The sequence below is a fragment of the Podarcis vaucheri genome, assembly GCF_965113315.1.
Source record: "Podarcis vaucheri genome assembly, chromosome: 17".
Taxonomy (NCBI): domain Eukaryota; kingdom Metazoa; phylum Chordata; class Lepidosauria; order Squamata; family Lacertidae; genus Podarcis; species Podarcis vaucheri.
Window position 1 is genome coordinate 36,737,561 of NC_138755.1, and position 21,446 is coordinate 36,759,006.

The 21,446-nt window shown below is 45.7% G+C and overlaps 3 protein-coding genes across 9 annotated transcripts in view; 1 reads left to right on the forward strand and 2 right to left on the reverse strand.

Moving 5' to 3' along the window:
- POLR1E (RNA polymerase I subunit E) overlaps window positions 1–582 on the reverse strand; it is a 20,209-nt gene extending 19,627 nt beyond the window's left edge. The window contains 4 exon segments of the mRNA XM_082204919.1: window positions 126–252; window positions 254–350; window positions 352–460; window positions 463–582. Of these exon segments, the coding sequence (XP_082061045.1) occupies window positions 126–252; window positions 254–350; window positions 352–460; window positions 463–550 (421 nt within the window). The 5' untranslated portion in view covers window positions 551–582.
- Window positions 343–10,535, forward strand: ZBTB5 (zinc finger and BTB domain containing 5). Of its 7 annotated transcripts, XM_082204816.1 has the most exons (4): window positions 1,144–2,004; window positions 3,819–3,999; window positions 5,949–7,729; window positions 9,114–10,535. In XM_082204816.1, coding segments are annotated over exons 2-4 (1,896 nt in total). In that variant the 5' UTR covers window positions 1,144–2,004; window positions 3,819–3,886; the 3' UTR covers window positions 9,116–10,535. The 7 variants fall into 7 exon arrangements, with proteins under 7 accessions (XP_082060940.1, XP_082060938.1, XP_082060942.1 ...); XM_082204814.1 differs by lacking the exons at window positions 1,144–2,004; window positions 3,819–3,999; window positions 9,114–10,535 and adding an exon at window positions 343–466 and having other exon boundaries at window positions 5,949–8,852; XM_082204812.1 differs by lacking the exons at window positions 1,144–2,004; window positions 3,819–3,999; window positions 9,114–10,535 and adding an exon at window positions 710–1,026 and having other exon boundaries at window positions 5,949–8,852.
- Window positions 10,531–20,921, reverse strand: GRHPR (glyoxylate and hydroxypyruvate reductase). The gene is made up of 9 exons (XM_082205139.1): window positions 20,763–20,921; window positions 19,613–19,737; window positions 17,895–17,967; window positions 17,091–17,207; window positions 15,655–15,743; window positions 14,289–14,393; window positions 13,003–13,138; window positions 11,467–11,597; window positions 10,531–10,753 (listed from the first exon to the last, which is right to left on the reverse strand). The coding sequence occupies exons 1-9, from the start codon at window positions 20,852–20,854 to the stop codon at window positions 10,632–10,634; spliced, it is 990 nt and encodes a 329-aa protein (XP_082061265.1). The 5' UTR covers window positions 20,855–20,921; the 3' UTR covers window positions 10,531–10,631.
- Window positions 20,922–21,446: the final 525 nt, after the last annotated feature.

Genomic DNA, 21,446 nt, shown 5'->3' on the forward strand with positions numbered 1-21,446 from the left:
TTCGCACTGAATTCTCAGTAAGTTGTGTCTGCGTCCTGTCCAATCAGCGAACCGTTTGTTGAGGGAATCCCGCCCCTCTCCTCGCATGCTCCCAATCCGTTTTCGCAACCAGCCCGAACGCCCACCCCATTGGCCGAAGCCCAAGCATGGGTAGCAGCTAGCCGTTGGCGACGGTTCAACGGCTTCTGGGTTGCCGTCTGAGGGAGCGACGTCACTTCCGCCCGGAATCCGCTGAGGGTGGGGGGCGGGGGGAAAGAAAAAAGCGCAGCCATTCGGCGAAGGCGGAGACTCGGCGGACGGCTGAGCCCGCCCCTCTCCCGCCTCTGAAGAGCGGAAGGAAGGAAGGACGAGCGGGCAGCGCCAGAGCCGAGAACAACGGGCGCCCCTCCCTCCCGGAGACACGGGGGCTCGGGACGGGAGGGGACCGTCGACGCCGCCGACGCCGCCCTCCCCTCTCCCCGCCCAGGTGAGGGAGGCCGCGAGAGCAGGAGGGAAACGGCCGTTGGGCGCGCGCGCTCCCGCGTGCTGCGCCGTGATTGGGCCGCGACATGCGAGGGTCTGTGGGGGGGGGAGCGCGCGAGGGAGGGGGCGTGGCAGGCGGCGGCGGGCGCGCAGCCTCGCCATTGGCTGCGGGGCGCGCGGCGGGGGTGGGGCGAGGCGAGGCGTGCTGCGGTTGGGTGGCCCGCGGGGTCGCGGGAGGTGTGTGGTGGGGGAGGGGTTGGTTGGTGTTCCTTCGCGAGCACGCGCGCTTGAGGGAGCCCGTTGAGGGCGGTTGGCCGAGAGCGCCCGGTACGGCTTGCTTTCCATCCCCTCAGCGCGGCCTGTTTCAGAGGAAAGGAGCGGGGGGGGGCGGGGCGGGCTCTTTCGGGGCAGGTGCGCATGCTCCGTGGTGGTCCGAGGGGCGGCGTGATTCCGTGACAGACGTTGGCTGGGCTGTCAACGGAGAGGGAGCGCGAGGTTCCTGCCGCCACGCCCCCTCTCTCCCCTCCCCCCTCCTCCCTCCCGGCGAGGGCGGGGCATGGACTGGTGAGTGGCCTGTGGGGAGGGGCGCCTCCTGCCCTAGACGGGGGGGGGGGTTGCCCCTGTTCTCTGTCATCGGCCCGTTTTGCATAGGCCTGACTGACTGGGGGGGGCTTGGTGGGGGGGGGGCTGCACTTGAGAGCCTCCATTGTGTCGCTCTTCTGCCCTTTGAAGGGAGGGGGCTGTGAAACGTTTAGTGTTTGGGTTTTGTTTTTAAAAGAATCATGCCTCGAATGCTAATTTAGAAAGGCGTGATCTCAACAGATGCATGGAATCAAGTGTCTTCTTTGGCGATCACTTGTAGCCAAGTCAGATTGTCTTCCATGAACATGATTCTGTAAGTGGAGGCCAATTCTGGATCCACACGTCCTTCCATAGGTTTCCAGGTGGGGGTTGATCACAGTGATGAAGCCAAGTGTGCCTTCCTCTTAGCACGTTTCTCTCTTTCCTACCGAGTTCAAGCGTCTTCAAAACCCAGGACACCTTTGGTAAAGGCTGTTCAGGACACAGTCGTCTTTGAACACTTCTCCCTCTTCGCAGAAAAAGCTTGAATTGGGGCAGGGGAGTTGGCAGGCCTAATTTCAAGTGGGCTCGGGTGTCTTGTAATGTCGTCTTTCTCTTGCAGTTCATAAGGGCATGGCGGGGCTATAAATAGGCCAGCGTGGTCCTTGTGAAAACAAGCCTCAGGACCCAATGCTGACATCAGCTTGCAGTGTGTTCAGTGCTTTGGAAAGAGCGGCACTTTACTCTTAACTTTCGTTTGCCCTGCTGAATAAAAGATACAGGAGCCATCCCAGATTCCTTTGCATGGACTAAATAAGTATTGGCGCTGCTGCCTTTGAAAAGAGCCCTGTGTTCTACTGCCATTATCCAAGAAGACAGGCATAGTTGCATTCTGTTCTAGAACTGTCCACGCATCTATTTCAATTGTGGAAAGACACCAGATGAGACTTCAGGGATTGTCAGGTGTGGACTTATGCCGAGGTACCAAGAACCAGTTGGTAACTATAAATCTTCAATAGTTTTGTCATGGGGGTATTTTGGATGTAAAGGTCTCTTTTCATCTAGGACTGAAACTATTTCAGAATAATTTCTGCTGTGTTGCCTCTTTTCTTGGACATGTTGTCCATAAACATACTACTTCTTGGAAATTCTTTATGAAATTAAGTTCTTATCTCTGAATGTCAGTTGCAATTTGCAACATAAAAAGTCACTTGAAAAGGAAGCTGCCTTATCCTAAATCAGACCATTGGTTTATCTAGCTCAAGATTGTAGATACTGATTGGCAGCAACTCCTGAGTATTTCAGACACTACCTAGATGTGCTAGGGATCGAACCTAGAACATTCTTTATACAAAACATATACTCTACCATTGAGCCATGGCTCTTCCCCAGCTACTACTAATTCTTTCTTTGCAGGAAGAAAAAGGGAAGAAAGCATAATAAACCTTTGGAGCAGAACTTGGTAATAGTGTGGACACTCTGAGAAAACTGCACAAATATCCTACAAAGAAAATTCTAAATTTTAATGACTTGTTCTTATCATTAAATAGGAACTTGAGTAATGACCTCAAAGACTAGAAAGTATAGAAAACAAATATTCATGTTTTAGCCATGGTGCAGTTCCTGGTGTCTTTAGCTGTAGTTTATCTTTCAAAACAATGAGCAGGGAAAAGCTATTTTCTAAGCTTTTTTTATCAGCCTAGAAAATGTGGCCCTAAGTTAGTTAGATGCTGGAAGCCACAACAAACTGTAAAATGTGGTTGTGTTTTGCTGTTGTAACATTATAATGTTCTTTTTAAGGGTGACTTTTACTAAGTTTAAACAAGCATGTTTTACACGCTAAGAGCACAATTGATCTCTGGAACTTATATAACCAGGTTCCCTCCATATGTTTTGCATTACAACTCACAGTAGCCTCAGCTAGCACAGCAGATGGTTAGCTAATGTGGTTGTAGTACAAAAATATCTAGAGGGCACCAGGTTGGGGAAAAGTGAATTACAGCATATGACAGTTGCACATAGCCAAGTAAGAGTCACTAGCTCACAATTCCTTAGTTTTTTTAGCACTCTGAATTATAAATTGAAATGCTTGGAGCACACTTAAACTTAGTAAGAGTCACAAAGCATTCCCCTTTGAGAGCTGGACATGCTTAAGCAAGACTAGTTCTCTTACTGTTTTCCCCTAAAGCACAGATAGGTAGCCGTGTTGGTCTGCCATAGTCAAAATAAAAAAAATTCCTTCCAGTAGTACCTTAAAGACCAACTAAGTTAGTTCTTGGTATGAGCTTTCGTGTGCATGCACACTTCTTCAGATACTGTATCTGAAGAAGTGTGCATGCACACGAAAGCTCATACCAAGAACTAACTTAGTTGGTCTTTAAGGTGCTACTGGAAGGAATTTTTTTATTTTCCCTAAAGCAGGAGAGTTGAATTCAAGACAGATTAAAGGGCCAAATTCCCTACCCAACAGATGCCCAGAGGCCACATCCACCCCTTTTCATCAAAAATAAGTAATTTTGTACCAAACTGTCCACTCCACCTTAATTAGGCACCAATTTTTTACAAAACAGGAATGGCTACCATAGTTCTAGCAAGTTACCTGTGTAATGTTAACAGTATCTTAAGATAGCAAATGGATACTTTGTAAGAATACTTTGCTGTGTCATGGAATAACATCCATGAATCCCTTTAACTATTATGGGCATCAGCTTTCAATTCCTAAAGATAGAATCCTTTTGTCAAAAAGTAAACACAATGGGTCTTCAATTCTGCATTAAATCTTGTCATACTTGCAGCTGGCACAGCTGTTGCATTACCCAGAGGTTGTTCTTGGAGACTTGGCCACTATTGGAGATGGGATTAGATGGACCTTCTTGCAGAAACCAGCAGAGTACATGGAAGCAGCCACTTGTCATTCCAGATTATGGTCACTGAGTTCCTAGTACCCAATGGAGGAGCATCCCTCAGTTTGTCACAGTATTTCTTTAATTATTCTTACCACTTTGAACTGAGGAAATAATTGGTTTATTCAGTTTTGATTTCTTTTGACATTTTGTTCAGCCTAATAAAAATATTGCCCAATTTGGATTTTGAAATCCAACGTAACTGCTTTATATATTATATATAGTTAGTAGACAGTAGACTTATTTGTTTGATTCCGTTAGTGCATATGTATTTAACTGAATGACAGAAGTGGTTGAATGACAGAAGTGGTAAATATAGTATTAGTTATTCATGAATATGGCCTGGTGAATATTTTCTGAATAAGAACAAAAATGAAACTTAATGATTGGCATAAAGGAAATTGGCCATTTTACCAAAAATATTTTTACCAGTTGAAAAAAAGACTTCAAACTGGCAGTTTCAAAAAAGGCAATCAAAAGAGAATTCGGTTGTTGTTCTCTGACTTGATGGCAATTTGCTGAGCACTAAAGCCTTTAAAGCTAAGAACTGGCATATTTTGGAACCAAGTAGATGGAGGGGGAAACTTTTTCAAAGGGGAAGGCGGCGGGGAAAACCCCTTTAAAATTTCAGTTTTCAGCTATGTGTATGAATTGTTCTTTTTAAAAAATACTTCAAAATATTTCCAAACTAAAAGAAATTATTTGACTCAATGAAGTATAAGCAACAAGCAGAGAGTATAAGCAGATCTTGAACGGTTCACATTCTTCAGATGCCATAACTAAAGCTGTTACCTTTCTTATCAGGATATAAGAGCCTCTTTCTAGAAACAGCTGGAAAGGGGGCTTCCATCTTCATGGCCTTGGTTCTCCTCCCTGGGGGTTCCCAACTACCCAAGTGGCTTTAGTAATTGGTCTTCAATGCTCTCTGACATGCACAAGGGACATCTGACCACAGGAATTGTCCAGGTTCCGGCACGTGTTGTGGAGTAGAAGCCCACAAGGGCAGTAGAGAGTCAAACCTGTTGTGCGCTGTGTTTCCTGGGCAGCCAGTTCTACTTGCCACTGGCAAACTGCAAAACTGCACTCAATTACTCTCTCTCTCTTGGCTAATCCCAGAATTTCTTCAGAGTTGAAGAAATGATTATTAATGAGCAGTGACAAATCTAGCCCTAGGGCCAGATTGTACAGCAAACCATGACATAAGACAGGCTTATGTTGGGTCTGCTGAGTGCTGGATAAGGTAACCTGTTGCAGCCCATGCAACTCAAGCTGCTAGTTGTCCTATGGCCTTGTTATATATGCAGCTATGGAGTGTGCTGGGAATTCAGACATTTCTTTTGTGGGTGTTTCATCTGTCTGCTTGCTCAGCTGTTAACATTCCTCCCCTTCTTGGTATCCCCCTGTAATTTCTTTCCACTAATTGCATCTGAGTATTTTGTATAGGTATCTTATAGTTCTCTCCAGCACAGTCATTGCAGTCTAACATTAAATAAGCCACATGCTCCTAAACTGATGTCTTGGACTTGCCCAGCTCTTTTGTATTGCAGTCTAAACTTTGGTTTCCATTTCCAAGCAGAATCCAATTGTGTGTCTGAGGCCCAAAGCTGTTGCATTCACATTCCTACAAACTAAGGAAATCATGTGTATTTCAATATGGTGGTGATAAGTTTTAAAAACAGGCCTAGTACAGGAGCTTCAATTATCAAACGTCTACTCTATTGGCCTGACTATAAGCTACACTTTCCCCCCAAATTCCGACCGTGAAAAGTTAAAGTGCAGCTTATATTTGCAACCTTACAGAATGCAGCCAGGAGTGCAGCAAAGTGGCACCCGCCCTGCGCGTAGTCCCCTGTCCTCTCCCCCAAGGCTGGGAAGGGAGAGAATGAGGAAGGGGAAAGGCCGCCGGCTTATATTTGGGCCAGGCTTATATTTGGGCCAATAGAGTATATTTTGTGCCCCATTTGTGTGCTAAAAACCAGAGGTTTGGTCCTTGTTTTTACATCATATTCTCTCTCTTTGTAGGATCATGGATTTTCCAGGGCACTTCGAGCAAATCTTTCAGCAGTTGAACTACCAGCGGCTTCATGGTCAGCTGTGTGACTGTGTCATTGTGGTGGGGAACCGGCACTTCAAAGCACATCGCTCAGTCTTGGCAGCATGCAGCACACACTTCCGTGCTCTTTTCACCGTAGCAGAAGGAGATCAGACCATGAACATGATCCAGTTGGACAGTGAAGTAGTGACAGCTGAAGCTTTTGCTGCTCTCATTGATATGATGTACACTTCCACACTCATGCTTGGAGAGAGCAATGTTATGGATGTGTTGCTAGCAGCTTCTCACCTCCATTTGAACTCTGTGGTTAAAGCCTGCAAACACTACCTTACTACAAGGACACTACCAATGTCTCCACCAAACGATAGAGTGCAGGAGCAGAATGCACGCATGCAACGGTCTTTCATGCTTCAGCAGCTGGGATTGAGCATAGTGAGCTCTGCATTAACTTCTACCCAAAGCACAGAAGAACAGGCAAATTCTATGAGCTCATCAATCAGAAGTAACATAGAGCAACGGAGTGCTTTTCCGATCAGACGTCTCCATAAACGTAAGCAGACTTCTGAAGAAAGAGCGAGACAACGCATTAGGGCTCCCATAGATGATTCTATCATGTCAGATGTTACTCCAGAGAGCGCACAGACTGTGGTTCATTCACGAGATGAATTCTTTTCCCCAGACTCGCTGAAAATTGTAGACAATTCTAAAGCCGATGGTGTAACTGACAACCAGGAAGATAATACTATTATGTTTGACCAGTCTTTTGGTGCCCAAGAAGATGCACAAGTGCCAAGCCAGTCGGACAACAGTGGGGGAAATATTTCCCAAATGTCTATGGCATCACAGGCAACTCAAGTGGAAACTAGCTTTGATCAGGAAACAGCTTCCCAAAAAAATAACTTTCAGTGTGAGAATCCCGAGGTTGGACTAAATGAAAAAGAACACATGAGGGTAGTGGTGAAATCTGAGCCTTTGAGTTCTCCAGAGCCCCAGGATGAAGTGAGTGATGTGACTTCCCAAGCAGAGGGAAGCGAGTCTGTTGAAGTGGAAGGCGGAGGACCAAGTGCTGAAAAGATAGAACTGAGCCCCGAGAGTAGCGACCGCAGCTTCTCTGACCCACAGTCTAGTACCGACAGGGTGGGAGATATCCATATCATGGAAGTAGCAAATAACCTGGAACACAAATCTACCTTCAGTATTTCAAATTTTCTGAATAAGAGCAGAGCCAGCAGTTTTGGTGCTGGCCCGAATAATGAGGACAACATTCCAAATACAACCAGTGACTGTAGAATGGATAGTGAGGCATCTTATTTAATTAGCCAAGAATCTGGACCTGCTAATGGTCATTCCTCTGCCACTGTCTCTCATGTAGAGAATCCGTTCAACGAGAGTGCAGACTCCCATTTTGTCAGGCCTATGCAGGATGTAATGGGTCTTCCTTGCGTACAGACTTCCGGCTACCGGGCAGCAGAGCAGTTTGGAATGGACTTCCCGCGATCTGGCTTGGGGTTGCATTCTTTATCGAGGGCAGTCATGAACTCGAGAGGCGGCGCCACCACCTTTCCTGGGTATCGCCGCATAGCTCCCAAAATGCCTGTAGTGACCTCTGTTCGGAGCGCTCAGATTCCGGACAATGCTTCGAATTCTCAGCTGATGATGAACGGAGCCACTTCATCTTTTGAAAACGGGCATTCTTCCCAACCTGGCCCACCGCAGCTGACCAGAGCGTCTGCTGATGTTCTTTCAAAATGTAAGAAAGCCTTATCTGAACATAACGTCTTGGTAGTAGAAGGTGCCCGCAAGTATGCCTGCAAAATCTGCTGCAAGACTTTTCTAACTTTAACAGACTGCAAGAAGCACATCCGTGTGCATACAGGCGAGAAGCCCTATGCCTGTTTAAAGTGTGGCAAGAGGTTTAGTCAGTCAAGCCATTTGTATAAACATTCCAAAACTACTTGCCTACGCTGGCAAAGCAGCAATCTACCCAGCACTTTGCTTTAACTGTCTTCCTCAGTTCCATGATGCCAATACAGATTTTTAATAATCCATGGAACACAAGAGGTGAACATTTGCAGTGTGATTGTGCCACACACGCAAAAAAAAAAAGGCTTCTTTTTAATACTTGTACCATAGCTACCTCACAGGGGGTTTGTGAGGCTTGAACAACTTCTAAAAAAGCGCTTTGAAATTCTCCAGCTCTGACACAAATGTAGTTCTGAGAATGCAGTCTTAACACACATTTGGGAGTAAGCCCCATTGAACTCTCTGGGATTTGCTCCCAAATAAACATGCTTAGGATTGGACTGCATGTATTATATATGGATACGATCCTTAGTGTCATTAGTTCTAAGAGTAGGAGAAGGGTTGGAAGAAGGAAATTGTAGCTAGCACATAACTAACTAGCATGTTTCAAAAAGCTGAAGTGGAACCTTTGTAATGGTTTTTTAAAAAATGATGTGAAAGCATTTATCTGTAAAATAGGTTGCTACATGGAGTGTGTGAACAACGTTACTAAGAGCTCTTTATTGTGAGACTGCATATCTTGAAGAGAAATGACCTTTGCACCTCAAAGTGCTTTTGGAGTGTGTTATAGAATAACATAGTTTTAGGGGTTCTGAATGTATTTTTGGTTGTTTTGCAGTAACATACACTGTGTAATGAAGGTGCTTACCTTGAGTCCAATGCAAGTAACTTTTAGACTGTCTGATATATGTATGTGTGTATATACTTTTGAATACAGCAAAATCTAGGTGTTTCATAGTTTCTCTTTTTGTAAGATCTTGTACTGAAAAGTCAAGTGTGTTTGTGTCATGCTTGGTAGTGTTTCTAATCAATTTGTATTTCATGTGTTAAACTCAACATTACATCGTAAATGATCTGTCTACTGTTGTTATTTCAAAAGGCATTCTTGTAAGTCCTTTGACAGTGCAAGTTGCCTTTTCAGGTGCTGTTGGTCAAGCTCGTCTGAATTTATGGTACCATTTTCAAATACTTTTTTCCTTCTTTAATATGCATTTTAATATTAAATGTCAGTGGTGGCTAGTAACATTTTGATGTGGTAGGGCTACAGTTTTTAATTTTGCTGTTTTCCTCACAATAGGACTCATATGGTACTTTTTTTTTTTTTTTTTTAGGAACGCGTGCCATTACACCAAGTGCAGAGTGCCATTGTCTTACCACTGAAAACCATCCATGACTCTCTGCACATCTTTGTAGGGGGCAGAGCTTCCGAGTTTGGTTTCAGCCTTCCCTAGCCCTAAGGCTACCAGAGCCTCAACAAGTAGGAGAGTACTCACACCCTCCTTTTAAGTTCAGGCTGTTGAAAACAGATACACATCCATTTTGGGGGAATGCTTTGGAACTGCACGTGGCAGAGGCTATTACACAGAGGACAGGCTTTTTCCGGGGGGGGGGGGAGAGAAAGAGGTGAGCCACAGAAATTGGTGTGGGTACTAGCAGGAGGCAGAAGCAGATAGTGGGCTTGAAGCAGCACAATGCAAGCGACTTGATTGATTTTGACTGTGGAATTATGGTTTGAGGGGTGGATAGGAGAGATAAAATGTGTGGGAGAGTACCACCCCATTTAGACCTAACAACAAGAATTACTGTATATGGCAGTTTAAAGACAACTTTGTAAAAGTGTGCTTCCCCACAAGGAATCCATTCTCAGAAACTGTAGGCCATATTACTATTTCAAGTAAATTACAGTGATTTAAAAAAAAAAATTAAAAAAATTATGTCTGCGGCAGGCATCCCCAAACTCAGCCCTCCATGTTTTGGGACTACAACTCCCATCATCCCTAGCTAACAGGACCAGTGGTCAGGGATGATGGGAATTGTACTCCCAAAACATCTGGTGGGCCGAGTTTGGCCATGCCTGCTCTACGGCATCCCCATAATTAATTTTAAAAAAATTAAGATATAGATGCTCTAAGATAGAGCTTAAAGTCTGACAACTTGCTCTTGTTTTAGGCCTGTGCATGATCAAAACTGTAAGACGCATCTATACTGTAATAATACATTGATTAGGTTTCACTGCCAACCTTTTGGCAGCAACAGGAACACGCCCAGTTCTGCTTCTGAGAGTGGGGAAGTTGTCATTTGGATGGAACTCAAGTTGCATCGAGGCCTCAGGGCCCAAAGAAGCTGCTTGGGGTTGGCAGAGGGCTGAACACGGTGTAAAAACTACCGTGACAGCTGGACATTTAATCAAATATCAATAAGGCAGGATGAGGAACCATCAGTTCCCAGTAATTTGTGGATTGGCTACAGTTGGGGAAGCCTGGAAGTCCTTTTAAAACAGGTCATGGTAACAGCTCCCCCACTGAAGCCTATGACAAAGTAACTTCCAGCAGTCGAGGCCACTATAGGAGGGGGCAGGGGGAGAAGCCCATTATTTTCAGCCTGCTGCTTTCTGTTTGCTTCTGATTGAACAGTTGTAGAAAACATACCAGTACACAGCATCTTAATTACTTTGTGTAAGATATAGAGTATTGCTTTTAAAAAATAGGTGCGAACTGGAACCTTTTGCTATAATACACAAAAGTCTGCCATTGTTTTAATGCTTTATTTGAAAGACAGTTTGTCCCATTTAATATCCATTTGGGGCAAAAAGTAAAAAAAATCCTTCAAAGCTCTTCCAGTCTTGCTTCTCACAGCTTGAGTTCGCTTGGCATGCTTTCTCCTTTCAGCCCAGCCAGAAGATTGTTGGCAGCCAACACTGACATGACATTCCTTGTGGCGTAGGTGGCGCTTCCAATATGAGGCAGAATTACTGCTCAAGACACAGGGGGGGGGGGAGCAATTTAGGAAACAAGCCAGTATAATTTTTATCGACTTGTAATCACTAGTTCCTGAATATATCGTTTTATCAGATACTATATCTTTGAGTAATAAAGTCACTTGCTCAGGCCAACCCATTCCCTCTGTATTCTATTTCCAGGGCCCCTCCTCTGTTAGATTAAAGATGGTATTATCTGTCTTTTGCAGGGCATGCCAATCCAATTACAGCTCAAAGACACCTGCCTTGCGGAAAGGGGCAAGAGTGCAAAATTCAGATGGTGCCCTCTGCATTTTATTTCTTGCTTTACCCATGCACATACTTAGGGCAACATCATGGGAGAGAGTATAGAAATGCCACAGGATGTGGCAGCAGGCATAGATTTCTTTTAAGAACAACTCCCAATTTAGAAAAGAACGACCCACAAGTTTCTAGCCCTTATGGTTGCAAAGATGTTCTTTTGACACATTTCCACGAGGAAAACCCTCTGCTTGCTATTGAGCCTTGCCGGCTCAGTGCAAGTGAGACTTGAGCAGCATCTGTCTGCTTCTGAAAGGCAGCCGTTAATTCCCCAGGAGGAGACTGTGCAGAAATGGCCATGTGCACATTAAGTCTTTAGCGGAGATTCCTGCATTGCAGGGGGTTGGGCTAGATGACCCTTTGGGTCCCCTCCAACTCTACGATTCTATGAAATTAAGTCAGCTTACCACAGTTCTTGAGGGAAAGAAGCGGATTATCAGTAGGCAGAGGTTCTGGGGTTGTAACATCCAAGCCCGCTGCTGCGATGTGGCCATTGACTAAAGCTTCGTAAAGGTCCTTTTGATTGACAACAGTGCCCCTAACAGAGCAAAGTGAGAAAACGTGGGGTGTGAAGGTGTTATTGAGCCTGTACAGTGGTGCCCCACAAGACGAATGCCTCGCAAGACGGAAAACCCGCTAGATGAAAGGGTTTTCCGTTTTTGAGCTGCTTCGCAAGACGACTTTCCCTATGGGCTTGCTTTGCAAGACGAAAACGTCTTGCAAGTGTTCAGATTTTTTCCTGCCCCCCCCCTTTTTCTAAGCTGCTAAGCCGCTAATCCGCTAAGCCTTTAATAGCCGCTAATAGCCTTTTAGCTGCTAATCCGCTAAGCCTTTAATAGCCGCTAATAGCGCTAATCCGCTAATCCTTCAATGGGCTTGCTTCGCTAGACGAAGAGGCTCACGGAATGAATTAATTTCGTCTTGCGAGGCACCACTGTATTGCACGTTGCAGTAAATAATTCAACAAGACTCTCACGGGGGAAATACATATTGTGGCTTTTGTTGACAGCTTAATACGACCACACTATTTATGCCTTGCCTGAAGTGGCAAGGGTGCTGCTTTGCTGGGCTGCATCCCCCATCACTCTGGTACTCTAGGAAATTGTATGGGGAGGCAGCTTCCCCCAATCGGTGCAAGCAGCAGTGACACAGAAATAGTGCTAAAGGATTAAATGACTCCCAGGGTCATTTATTTACTATTCAACGCATTGCACTAACGGAAGACAGCACAAGGATTCGTGCTAACTGCAGTGAGACTTCCCTCCTCCCACTGCACCCAAGCTTCTTGGTGGTGGGGGAGAGATTGTTATGTCAAGCAAACAGAAATGCTTGAACTGATGGGACCTTAGCACTATGCAGAATACAACCTGCTGATATTGTACATGCTAAGTTTCCTATTTTGGCAGGTGTTTGCTGCTTTAGAAATGCAATAGGTATGGAGCTAGGCAACCAGTTATTAGGTAGACTGAGCAATATACAGCACTCACAGGAGCAATGAACATCCTGTCTAAGGGAAGGACTGCAGAATATTAGTTTTGAGTGGTGCAGGCCTGGATAGTGATAGACCTCAAGGGAGATCCAGCTAGTTAAGTGAATATGGAAAGCCTATTTCCACAAGTGCTGCTTCTTTACAAAACCAGGGCAAATGTCTCATAAAGGAAGCACAGCTGCAAAGATGTGGCGTCTTGTACTGCAATGTATTTATCATACAGTGAAGAGATTTGGACATGGTGGAGGCCCTTAATTAAAACGGGGAGGGGGAATGATTTGTGCATTTTAAAAAAACTCACGATAGACAAGGGCATGTTGCAGATCTAGGCTCACGCTCCTCCATACTGTCATGTGACTTCAGTCATGCTATGCAGTAGCACTGGGGCTTGGCATTGCCTTGGGGGATGTGCCCCCGATTCCCAGCCTCCACTCTGGGCCACATCTGGTTTTACCTGCTTGTGTTGATGAACACAGACGTCTTCTTCATCTTGCAAAAGAAGTCCCGATTGCACATCCCCTGAGTGTCGGGTGTCAGAGAACATGTCACAATGACAAAGTCCGACTCTTCCGCTAGCTTGGCAAGGGGCACTGGAGAAAAGAAAGAAAGAGGAAACTCACTGTGGTCTGTTTAAGAGGTTTACCTACTTTCACTAGCCTTTCCTATTGACCAAAACAGCAAGGGTCCTTCTGAATAAGGAGAGCAGGGATGATTCAGGCATGCTTGAGTCTGCACAATTATGCTTTTGGCACTCCTTGAACCCTGTTGCGGCATTCATATGAGCCAAGTCAACTGGGAGGAATTGCCCTACTTCTGTTTTCAGAGTGTACCGTTCTCCCCACCACCATGAGGACGATGATGTACAGCGATGTGTGCATATCCAAGTGTTCTGTTCTTTCAAAAGGATCCTGTTTGACTCATTGAACTACGTGGCACTGTGGGCTCTGAATTGCTCTGAACAAAAACCTAACAACCATCCAGTTTGTGCTGTGTTTTGCCTGAAGGGATGGATGACTGATCTTCCAAAACACGCCTGTGTAAGGTACATGTGGCTACCATGTTTGTTCCATATCGACTCTTGACTTGTGGTGCAGCAGTTGGTACGTCTCATTGTAAACAGCATGTCTCCAGAAGGGAATTGCTGTTCTCTAAGCGAGACTAAGGTTAACTGGTGATGGCTGGGTCCCTGCTTTGGCAATGCTTGCATGACCAAATGACTTAGGGGGTGGGGTGCATAACCCTGATTCACAAAGGGATGTATACTCCTCACTTTTAACTATGGTCACTGGGAAGAGGAACAAATAAATCTTAAAATTTTGTCAAACTTAAACATTCGTTCTCATTTGCAGGAATTGAGTGAATCCTGTTTTCAAACTATGTAACACAAAGTCTTCTCATTTCAGAGATTTTTTTCCCCCTCACTGAAGTGACTTACAAAAAGCCATACTGGATCAGGCCCCTGGTCCATCTAGTCCCAATGTTCTGTTCTCACAGTGGAGAACCAGGTGCCTGAGAGGAGCCTGGAAGCAGAACCTGTGCATAAGGGCACTTTCTCTGTTTCTAGCAAGAAGTATTCAGAAACATGCTGCCTTGGACCTATGGAGGCCGTGAATAGCCTCCATTGTGCCCAGTAGCCACTGATAGGACTTCAACTTCAGTTTTCTACTCTGCATCAATGGGGGAGAGGTAGTATTGAACACACATAGAGAAATTCCATTAATACGAAGGCAGAACTCTCACCAAACTCGGCTTTCAGTTCCATAGCAGCTTCAGGTTTGGGGTGACGTCCTGCATACAAAAACTTCTTGACTCCAAATGGCTTCAGACGATGTGCCACAGCCTGCCCTAGAAACATGAGGAACCAGAGGACATCACATCACTCACTTAGGCTAGGATGCTTCATCCTTCAAGACAGAGAAATGGGGCTTCTGAAAATGGTGTTAGCGCTTCAAAGGTGCATGCAAAATTCACATAATCAAAGGCTTTCTTTAACACTGAGCGCTCAAATCAAAACTTAGCATTTGAGCATTCTCAGAGAAGCAGATGAGAAAAATTGGTAAATCGGGGTAGATACAAACAATCATTTTACCACATCTGCATACCTGATCCATGGTTAAAATCTTACCATTTGGCAACAGGATAACTTTGCCACATGGTTACACACAAACTGTGTAAAGTGAAACTTCAGTTTTCGAATGTAATCCGTTCCAGAAGGCTGTCTGACTTCCGAAACCAAAAATCAAGGGTCAATGGGCGGTTGACAAAATCCATTGAAAAAATGGAAAAACATGCAGCTGAAGCCGAGGCGCATTCAAAAACAGAAGCAATTACTTCTGGGTTTTCAGCGTTCGGCTTCCAAATCGTTTGGCTTATGAGACACTAGAAAACCAAAGTTCCACTGTATTTGGGAAACTGCCCCATGGCTGCAGTCCCAGCCATGCCTCAGAGTAAGCTACACTGACTACATGGGACTTCCTTCTCAGTAAACACATCTAGGGTTGCACTATTACCAGAGTGTTGAGTGAAATCTTTCCAGGTTAGAGGCCACAACTATTCTGAACTCAAGTTTCCCCAGTTCCCCAGTTGGTCCATTGGCAGACGAGCCATGAGCAGAACTTAAGCTCTTGCTGTTCCCAGCGAATTATCCTGCCGATGGGCACAAGAATGGGCGGGCTACCAGCAGCTCTATGTTGAAAAGGCGACGGCAACGGCTGCACTAAAGGCACCATATATCTCAAAAGTCGGGTATGTGAGAGAGACAACATCAAACACTGCACGGCTCCTTTGGGGCTCATGGATATTTGTTCAAAGAGACAATCAATAGTAGAAAGTCCACGTTCCGATAAAGTGAACAGCACAAGCTTTAGGACTGATAACCTGAGCCTAATCTCAGATGCTCAGTTCTGCAGAGATTGTGCAGTTAAATGTCTCCACACAGATGCAGCAGATACCTCCTTCGGGGTGGCGACTTGAGGTTTGGACCTGGACACGCATGTAATGTTTGTTTCTCTCTCGACCGACCTACCTTGCAAAGACATGATGGTCAAACCAGCTGTGAGACCATGGTGGAAGGGCAGGCTGAAAATGAATGTAGAACTCAGCTTACCTATTCTTCCTAGCCCTATAATCCCAACGGTGCTGTTGGAAAGTCCATAGCCACACATCCAGAGGGGTTTCCATGTGGTCCAGCCACCACTGCGAAAAGGACACCAAATTACAATGGGACGTTAGCTAGGGAACAGCCCCAGAGCTTAGCAGACAAGCATTAATGTAAAGGCAAGAAAAAGCTGCATTGGCTAAACAGGCTCTTAGCTAAAATTCCAGAAATGAGCAGCTGTAGACAATGGCAACCCACAGACACTGTTATCTTAGACAAAGGAAGAAATCCTGCTTTAAAAGCTTTGATCCACCCTTTTATCTTGCAAGGCCCACAATGATTTCAGGCCTAATCCCATTCTCTACTCTCTATCCCCGTATCAGTTGGGTGGACTCCGGAAAATAACAGACAAACATCAAATGGGCACTGGAACCAACATCTGTCTTATAATGTCCAGGGATAGATGCTAAATACTGCCAGTTGAGTAGCCCACATCTAGCTATCAGTGGTTCAGCAGCGTACACTTAGATACCTTGATCCAGTGTTTCCCAAACTTGGGTCTCCAGCTTTTTTTAGACTACAACTCCCATAGTCCCTAGCTAGCAAGACCAGTGGATGATGGGAACTGTAGTCTGAAAGCAGCTGGAGACCCAAGTTTGGGGAACACTGCCTTGCTGGATTTGTACCACTCTGTCACCACAATATAACTAAAGGATTTATTCAACTGTAACTAAGATTATTATATACCCTTTAAGAATGCTTAAAAGGAAAGCAACACTTCATGAACACCCTCTCATTCATCCATACAACCACCCTGCAATGTAGGTCACTATTATTACTCCTCATATTGCAGGGTGAAGGGGAGAGTTCAGGATGTTGCATGCAGCTATCTGATGAGTTCATGGCAAAAAGCAAGATTTGGACTGGGGTTTTTCCGCTTCACAGTTCAGCCTCGGGGACCTGGTTCAGACTGTAGTTGTAGTGCAACTGAACTCTGCTGCAAGTGTCAGCTTGCATAGCTGAATGGAAATAAAACCAGATGCCAAAGACAAAATAGCTTGAGGCCCAAAGTTCAGGGGACTTTGTCACCTTCTGGAAACTAGTTTTCAATGTGCATGGATTTTTAAATCGTGTGTGTGTGTGTGTGTGTACAAGGAGCTCCTCCTTAGGACAGTAATGCAAAAGGTAAGTGGCATTTCCAGGTAGGGTGCCCAAGAAGCCCACCTAAAACCCTGAAAAAGCGTCATTCAGAGTAGACAACACTCAACTAGACAGACTAACCATCTGACTTTGATTATGGCACCTTCCTACTTTCCTGTGAGCCACAGTTGCCTTTTTTAATATGCTGAATGAGGCTAAAAGACAAAATAGGACACGGCCACCCCCTCCAAGCAGTCCAATCAGTGTGGCGTGGAAGTCCCATAAATACCACTTTGGACACTCACTTCTTCACTTCCTCCACAGATTCTGGCAGCCTGCGGGACGTTGCTAGGAGCAAAGCTACTGTGAGTTCAGCGGTGGCATCTGTCAGGATGTCTGGCGTGTATCCCACACGGATCCCACTAGGATTTAAAAGAAGCAGTCAGATCTTCTGTGTTTTGGGCCACAAGGCACTTGCTGACTAGTTGTGTGGTACTCATCATTTCTTCAACACAGCGGTAGCCTGAGCATCAAATGTTTGGTCCATAGGCCAGTTGGGCAATGGCATGCATTTAAATCCCAGCCACTACAGTGGTGCCCCACAAGACGAATGCCTCGCAAGACGGAAAACTCGCTAGACGAAAGAGTTTTCCGTTTTGGAGGTGCTTCGCAAAACGAATCTCCTATGGGCTTGCTTCGCAAGACGAAAATGTCTTGCGAGTTCCTGCTGGTTTTTTTCCTCCCCCCCTTTTTCTAAGCCACTAAGCCGCTTATCAGCTGATCCGATAAGCCGATAAAAGCCGCTAATAGCGCTAATCCGCTAATCCTTCAATGGGCTTGCTTCGCAAGACGAAAAAACCGCTAGACGAAGAGAATCACAGAACGGATTCTTTTCATCTTGCGAGGCACCACAGTAATTTTCCTGGGGAAAAGCTGCTCTGGGAAGAGGCGATTTTCAACAGAGAAGCCTCTGGGGAAGAGCAAAGGTGGGTTATATAGGGCTGGAGTGATTATTAGCCCTTCCACAACAACTCTCTTTTCTTTTCTCCCTGTCAGGATAAGATGTAGTTTGCCTCTAAGAATCACCTTTAAAAAGATGTGAGTCTTACCGCTTTTTTATTTCCTCAATGGCAAGATGGTCATATCCCACGGACAATGTACTGATTACTTTCAGGGATGGTCCTGAAAAAGATGAAGACCACGGGCTCAGAACAAAAGGTCATTAGGCATGAGAAGGGGTTAATTTCATTTAATGTGCACAAATCACCCCAAGGATGAGCTAATAATGGGTGCAAGGTCAGTCAAGCCAATTGCTATGGTAACGGCCCAGTGCCCCAACTATATCTGTGATTAATGCCCATCAGTTTGTTAGTTTGCAATTAGTCTGCGAGTCGTCAGTCTGTTGGTGTTACTTGTCCAGTGTTACATCTTGAATTGCTGGAGTTCATTTGGAGCAATGGAAATATTTTGTGCTTGGATGTATCTGTATATGTCTGTATCTACATTCAGAACTGTTTTAGTGAGCCTTATCTTCTGCAACCGTAAGCTATTTGGACCTTAAGTTTCTTCCATGTGGTGACAGGTACTGGGAGCAACTTGCACTGCGTGGATATCTCACCTGAGATTCCCAACAACTAGTTGGCAGAGAAAAGCAGTGAAGTGCTCACCTCAAACACCAAAGCTCCTATGAGCTTCAGAAAGCATTAAAAGCTAAAGAAGTTGGCAGCAACAGACTTGTCAAAGCTTTTGTCTGGTTACTAATAAACACAGAGAAATGAAGAAGGCGATTTTTTGATAAAGTTTCACAAGGTCCTGCTTGAAAAGAAACAACATAATAAAAGAATGTCAGCTATGAATGGAAACCTAGCTTTTGAGCCATTAAAAAGCTGTGAGCTTTCATTCATTAATCTGTGCAATTGATCAACAAAATACAGTGGTACCTGGGTTCTCAAAGCCTTGGTACTCAAACAATTTGGAACCCACACACTGCAAACCAAGAAGTAAGTGTTCCGGTTTGCGAACTTTTTTCAGAAGCCCAACGTGCTCCATTTTGAGTGTTATGCTTCCGATTTGAGTGTTACGCTGAGGTCTGCCTGTTTTTGCTATTTTGCGTTTTTGTGGCTCTTTTCTGTTTTTGTGACTGCATGGAACCCAGTTCAGCTACTGATTCACTGACTGTGTGACTGCAGTACATATTCTTATTGCTTTCATTTTATGGATCGACAGTCTCGTTAGATCGTAAAATTCATGTTAAATTGCTGTTTTAGGGTTGTTTTTAAAAGTCTGGAACGGATTAATCCATTTTGCATTACTTTCTGTGGGAAAGTGCGCCTTGGTTTTGGAACGCTTTGGTTCTGGAATGGATTAAGTTTGAGAACTGAGGTACCACTGTATTGCATTGAGGATTATCCACACACCCAGATTTATCAGTGGAGTAACAAAAACCCCCAGATACAAACACAGTATAAAAATGGGATTTAACAGCACATTTGGCTCATGGAACTTTCCCCCCCAGATACAGACTGTTTGGCCAGATAATCCTGAGGAGCTGAATGCAAACTTTCACCAAAAGGAGATAAGAAGAAGAATGAGGCTGGGGTTGATGCCAGTCCCATGAGTTTATTCCAGTTCCCTTGAAAAGAATTAGGCACCAACTTCAGCTTTATACAGATGCAGGGCTTTGGTCTGCATTCGCACCAGTATCTGGGGAGCAGCCACTAACTTTCCCTGCCCAGGTTGTCACATGGATTGGCAAGTCACTGGCCGTGTTAATGTTTCTACAGCCCACTCTGACACCATTCCGTTGAGCTCCCGCCCGAGGCCTCACCTGCAGCATCCAGGACTTCCTTGTCAATCCGGTCGGACAAGAGGCACAGGAGCCCGTCCTTGCCAGCCACCCCCGCCAGCAACTCCGACTGTGGGATTGGTTCATCTGAATCCCATTGCTGGACACTGCAGCATCAGAGGAAGCAGGAAAGGCAGAATCACACAGAGCAGATCACAAGTCGACACAAGGCGCAGGAGCAGCCTCTCTCAACCTGTGGGTCCTCAGATGTTGTTGAACTACAACTCCCATAACTCCTAGCTAGCAAGGCCAGAGCTCAGGGATGATGGGCGTTGTAGTCCAACAACATCTGGGGACCCACAGGTTGAGAACCGCTGCGCTAGAGGCTGCATAGCTTTCGCCACTTTCGATCTTCAGTTTTAATTGGCCAGGACAAACTTTAGTAAGATTGGGCACCAGTTGGTTAACCTGGAAGCTGTTCTATTGCAGGAGTGTTGTGTATCGTAACAGGGGACGAATGAAGATATTAAATTATACCACTCATGCTGAGGAAAAAAGGTAAAGGGACCCCTGACCATTAGGTCCAGTCGCGGCCGATTCTGGGGTTGCAGTGCTCATGTCGCTTTATTGGCCGAGGGAGCCGGCGTACAGCATGGCTCCATCAGTGCCGGATTTCTGTATAAACTAAGCCAAAATCCCTTATTCTGGCTGCTGATCCCTTATTTTTGAGGCTGCTGGTCCCTTATTTTCAAATCTGCAAGTTGACAGCTATGTATTGGGCATGCTGCCTGGGACGCATGCAACCTCTGAAGGACTGCAAGTTTCTTATCCCCGCTCTAATGCTACAGACAGGCCTGCTCTGCTTTGCAAGCCGCCCACCCACCATTTTATTTCTGCAGGCCGCCTTTCCACAGCTCAAACCACGCTCGAGGCGGCTTACAATATGGGGGGGGGGGGATACATAGGCACAACGTGACAAAGGTCGTCCTTAACAATACAAAAAAGCGACAGCAGCAAGCAAAAAGCGTCAAACACACACACACACGATTTCCCAAAGGTGCACACGCAAGAGAAGGGTTCCCACGTGCGTGTAAGAGTCCGGGGCCAGCCGGGCGACCTTCCCAAGAGGAGAAGGGGGGGCGTGTTATTCTCCCTTGCACCCCCCAGCCCGTCTCCCCGCCAGCCCACTTACTCTCCGGCCCGGCTCAAGGCCGCCAGCCCCTCCGGGGGGATCCTCCGCGTCACGAAGACCTTCATGAGTCTCTGCAGGGCCGCCGCTCTCATGCGCCGCGTTGCAAAGGCGACTCCGGGCAAAGCGGCTCCTTCCCCGCCCCGTAACCCTTGGCCCGGGCGGCGTCCGGCGGAGAGCGGCTTGTTCGGCAGCGCCCCCTGGTGCCCATCCGAGGCCACGTCCAAAGCGCGCAGACGGCTGGCCTCGCCCAGATGTTGACGCGTGTTCGTTTTTTTTTAAACAAAAATCCTTGTCGCTGTGTGAATCCTGCGGGTGAATGGGGCTGAGGCTCAGCAAAATAACATTGGTGGGGTTCTTTCCCGAAGGGCAATGTCCTTTTGTCTGTTTGCTTCCTAGCTGTCGCGCTTTTTTTCTGGGGGTACGCAGACCCCCTAAAACATTTTGTGGATCTTTGTACTTTGGTTCATTTGCCGTGTTTCCCCCAGTTTGAACTATGAATTGGTGATTTTCTTGAGTCAAAATGAGAGTAGCCCTAAACATTCTTTTAGGAAAAATAGCACTTGGTTGTAAGCCAAGCAGATTTAGGTTTGATGAGGTCCTAAGCTACTGAAGGTAATGGGGCGCTTCATATGTCCAGCTGTCCTTTGTCAACAACAAATTGTCGCTGTTTTTTTTGTGTTGAAT

What these genes read in the sequence shown, in the direction of transcription:
- ZBTB5 (XM_082204810.1), top strand. Translation starts at nt 3,887, where the DNA reads ATGGACCTTCTTGCAGAAACCAGCAGAGTACATGGAAGCAGCCACTTG. An exon ending in GCATCCCTCAGTTTGTCACA is followed by an intron (nt 4,000 to 5,948) that starts GTATTTCTTTAA and finishes CTCTCTTTGTAG; the next exon opens with GATCATGGATTTTCCAGGGC.
- GRHPR (XM_082205139.1), bottom strand. Translation starts at nt 20,854, where the DNA reads ATGAGAGCGGCGGCCCTGCAGAGACTCATGAAGGTCTTCGTGACGCGG. An exon ending in ATTGAGGAAATAAAAAAGCG is followed by an intron (nt 17,208 to 17,894) that starts GTAAGACTCACA and finishes TTTAAATCCTAG; the next exon opens with TGGGATCCGTGTGGGATACA. An exon ending in GTGTTCATCAACACAAGCAG is followed by an intron (nt 11,598 to 13,002) that starts GTAAAACCAGAT and finishes TTGCTCTGTTAG; the next exon opens with GGGCACTGTTGTCAATCAAA.